The 1,874-nt window shown below is 41.3% G+C and overlaps 1 protein-coding gene across 1 annotated transcript in view; it reads left to right on the forward strand.

Moving 5' to 3' along the window:
- The window catches only part of Galnt1 (polypeptide N-acetylgalactosaminyltransferase 1), a 74,278-nt gene extending 72,741 nt beyond the window's left edge, over positions 1-1,537 (forward strand). Inside the window, exon 13 of the mRNA XM_013349390.2 lies at positions 186-1,537. Within this exon, the coding sequence (XP_013204844.1) occupies positions 186-332 (147 nt within the window). The 3' untranslated portion in view covers positions 333-1,537. The remainder of the gene's footprint in view (positions 1-185) is intronic.
- Positions 1,538-1,874: the final 337 nt, after the last annotated feature.

Here is a 1,874-nt window from a genome sequence, read left to right on the forward strand (position 1 = left end):
TGTGTGGCAGTCTGTGTGGCAGTGGCGCACAACTTTAATCCCAGCACTTGGGAGGCAGAGGCAGGTGGATCTCTTGGAGTTCTAGGCCAGCCTGGTTGATGTGGTACAGTTCTCCAAAGGGGACTGGGGTGTTATTTTTTCCTCCACTTTCTAGTTAAGGTGTGTGTTTCCCCTGCTGCTTTCAGAAATTAACCCTGCAGCATGTGAACAGTAACCAGTGCCTGGATAAAGCCACGGAAGAGGACAGCCAGGTGCCCAGCATTAGAGACTGCACTGGAAGCCGGTCCCAGCAGTGGCTTCTTCGAAATGTCACCCTTCCAGAAATATTCTGAGACCAAATTTACAGCAACAACAACAAAAAGAAAAATGAAAGAAAAAAAATAAGGATTGACTGGGCTACCTCAGCATACATTTCTGCCACATTCTTAAGTAGCAAAAAAGGAGACGTGTTTTCCTCTTCTGTGGGATGTAAGGTTTATCAGCCATTAAAACTCAGACTTCTCTAGCTTTTCACTTGCTGTGAACCAGCCTTCCTGTCCCAGGATGCGAGACTGCAAAGTAGTGAGACTGCGCACACTGATGTTTACAAGACTGAAGAGTCTTCATCAAGAACAGTGGCGAGTGGCCTTCCGATCCCAGACAGGCGCAAAATGTGCTCTCTGGATAGATGCACCTTCCACAGCGGTCGTGCCCATCAGCCGTGTCGGCTGAGTGTGCCTCCTGAAGAAGAGATCTCCTGATTAGAACCAGTAGCTGAAATATTAAATATTGATAGAAAAGTAAGCGGAAAAGAACTGGAACCAGGTTCAGAATCATGAAAACATTTTTACAACAATAAAAATTATATCAAACAGGGTTTAAAGGAAATTAAAACAGAATTATGAGAAGTACAATTTGTTATAGTATCAGATTTCTATATAGATTTTATACCTCAGTGGGGAAAAAATGATTCCAGTGACATTTATTTTGTTTTCATCTGTGATAGTCATATGGATGCTTTTATTTTCCTTGGGGTGCTGAAAATGAGATGGGGTGGAGCTCTGGACATAGTTTTGATTCCTTTTTACAATATTTTTATTTGGTTTGTGGGCTGTTGGAATTGTAAGTTTTAATTACCTTCTTTAAAAAAAAAAATGGAGATTTAACATGCCTGGTCTCAATTGAAACGTTAGAGATATCAGTTGCTCTTGGGTCAACTGGCTTACAGACTCTCTCTTACCCTGCCCCCCAACCTCCACACAGTTTCTTACCACATTTTCAACTTTTTAACTTGACCCCCAGACTCCTGCTACTGACTCCAGATTTGTCTCCACAGCAGCAACTCCTCAGTTCCTGTGAGTCACTTCGCACAACTTACAAAGAGTGGTTGTTTATTTGGGTATGTGGAGATTGTGGATCTGATGGGCTTTTTTGAAAACCTTTTCCACTCCACACAAAGATGTGCTTCCCTGTCAGGTGCACATTTAGATTAAGTTTGAGTTGTGATGTTGATTTGCTGCTTTTTTAAAAAAAAATAAAAATAAAAATTGACTGAAAATATTTAATTGGCATTTTTTAATGAGTTAGCCAAGGAAGTGCAGCTGAGTCCTTATTCAAGTCCTGCATTTCTCCCTAACTCCATTTCTTAACTGATTTTCTTTTCTCTGGTTTTTAGTGACAGAATCACCTATTAAAAGATGATGTTAATTAAAGTTCATGTTTGGTCTCACAGAAATCTCCTTGTGACATTTTCCTGTGGCATCCCACTGGCCAGAGTATGCATACGCTCTGCTTCCTGTTTGTCAGGGATAGTTAAGGGGGTTCTGTGCTTTGGTTATCAAGGACTCGCTGCAGGAAGTCCTATTTCTTATGCTTAAGAATGGTCCTGGAAGTCA

Source organism: Microtus ochrogaster, chromosome 18 (assembly GCF_000317375.1).
Source record: "Microtus ochrogaster isolate Prairie Vole_2 chromosome 18, MicOch1.0, whole genome shotgun sequence".
NCBI classification, from domain to species: domain Eukaryota; kingdom Metazoa; phylum Chordata; class Mammalia; order Rodentia; family Cricetidae; genus Microtus; species Microtus ochrogaster.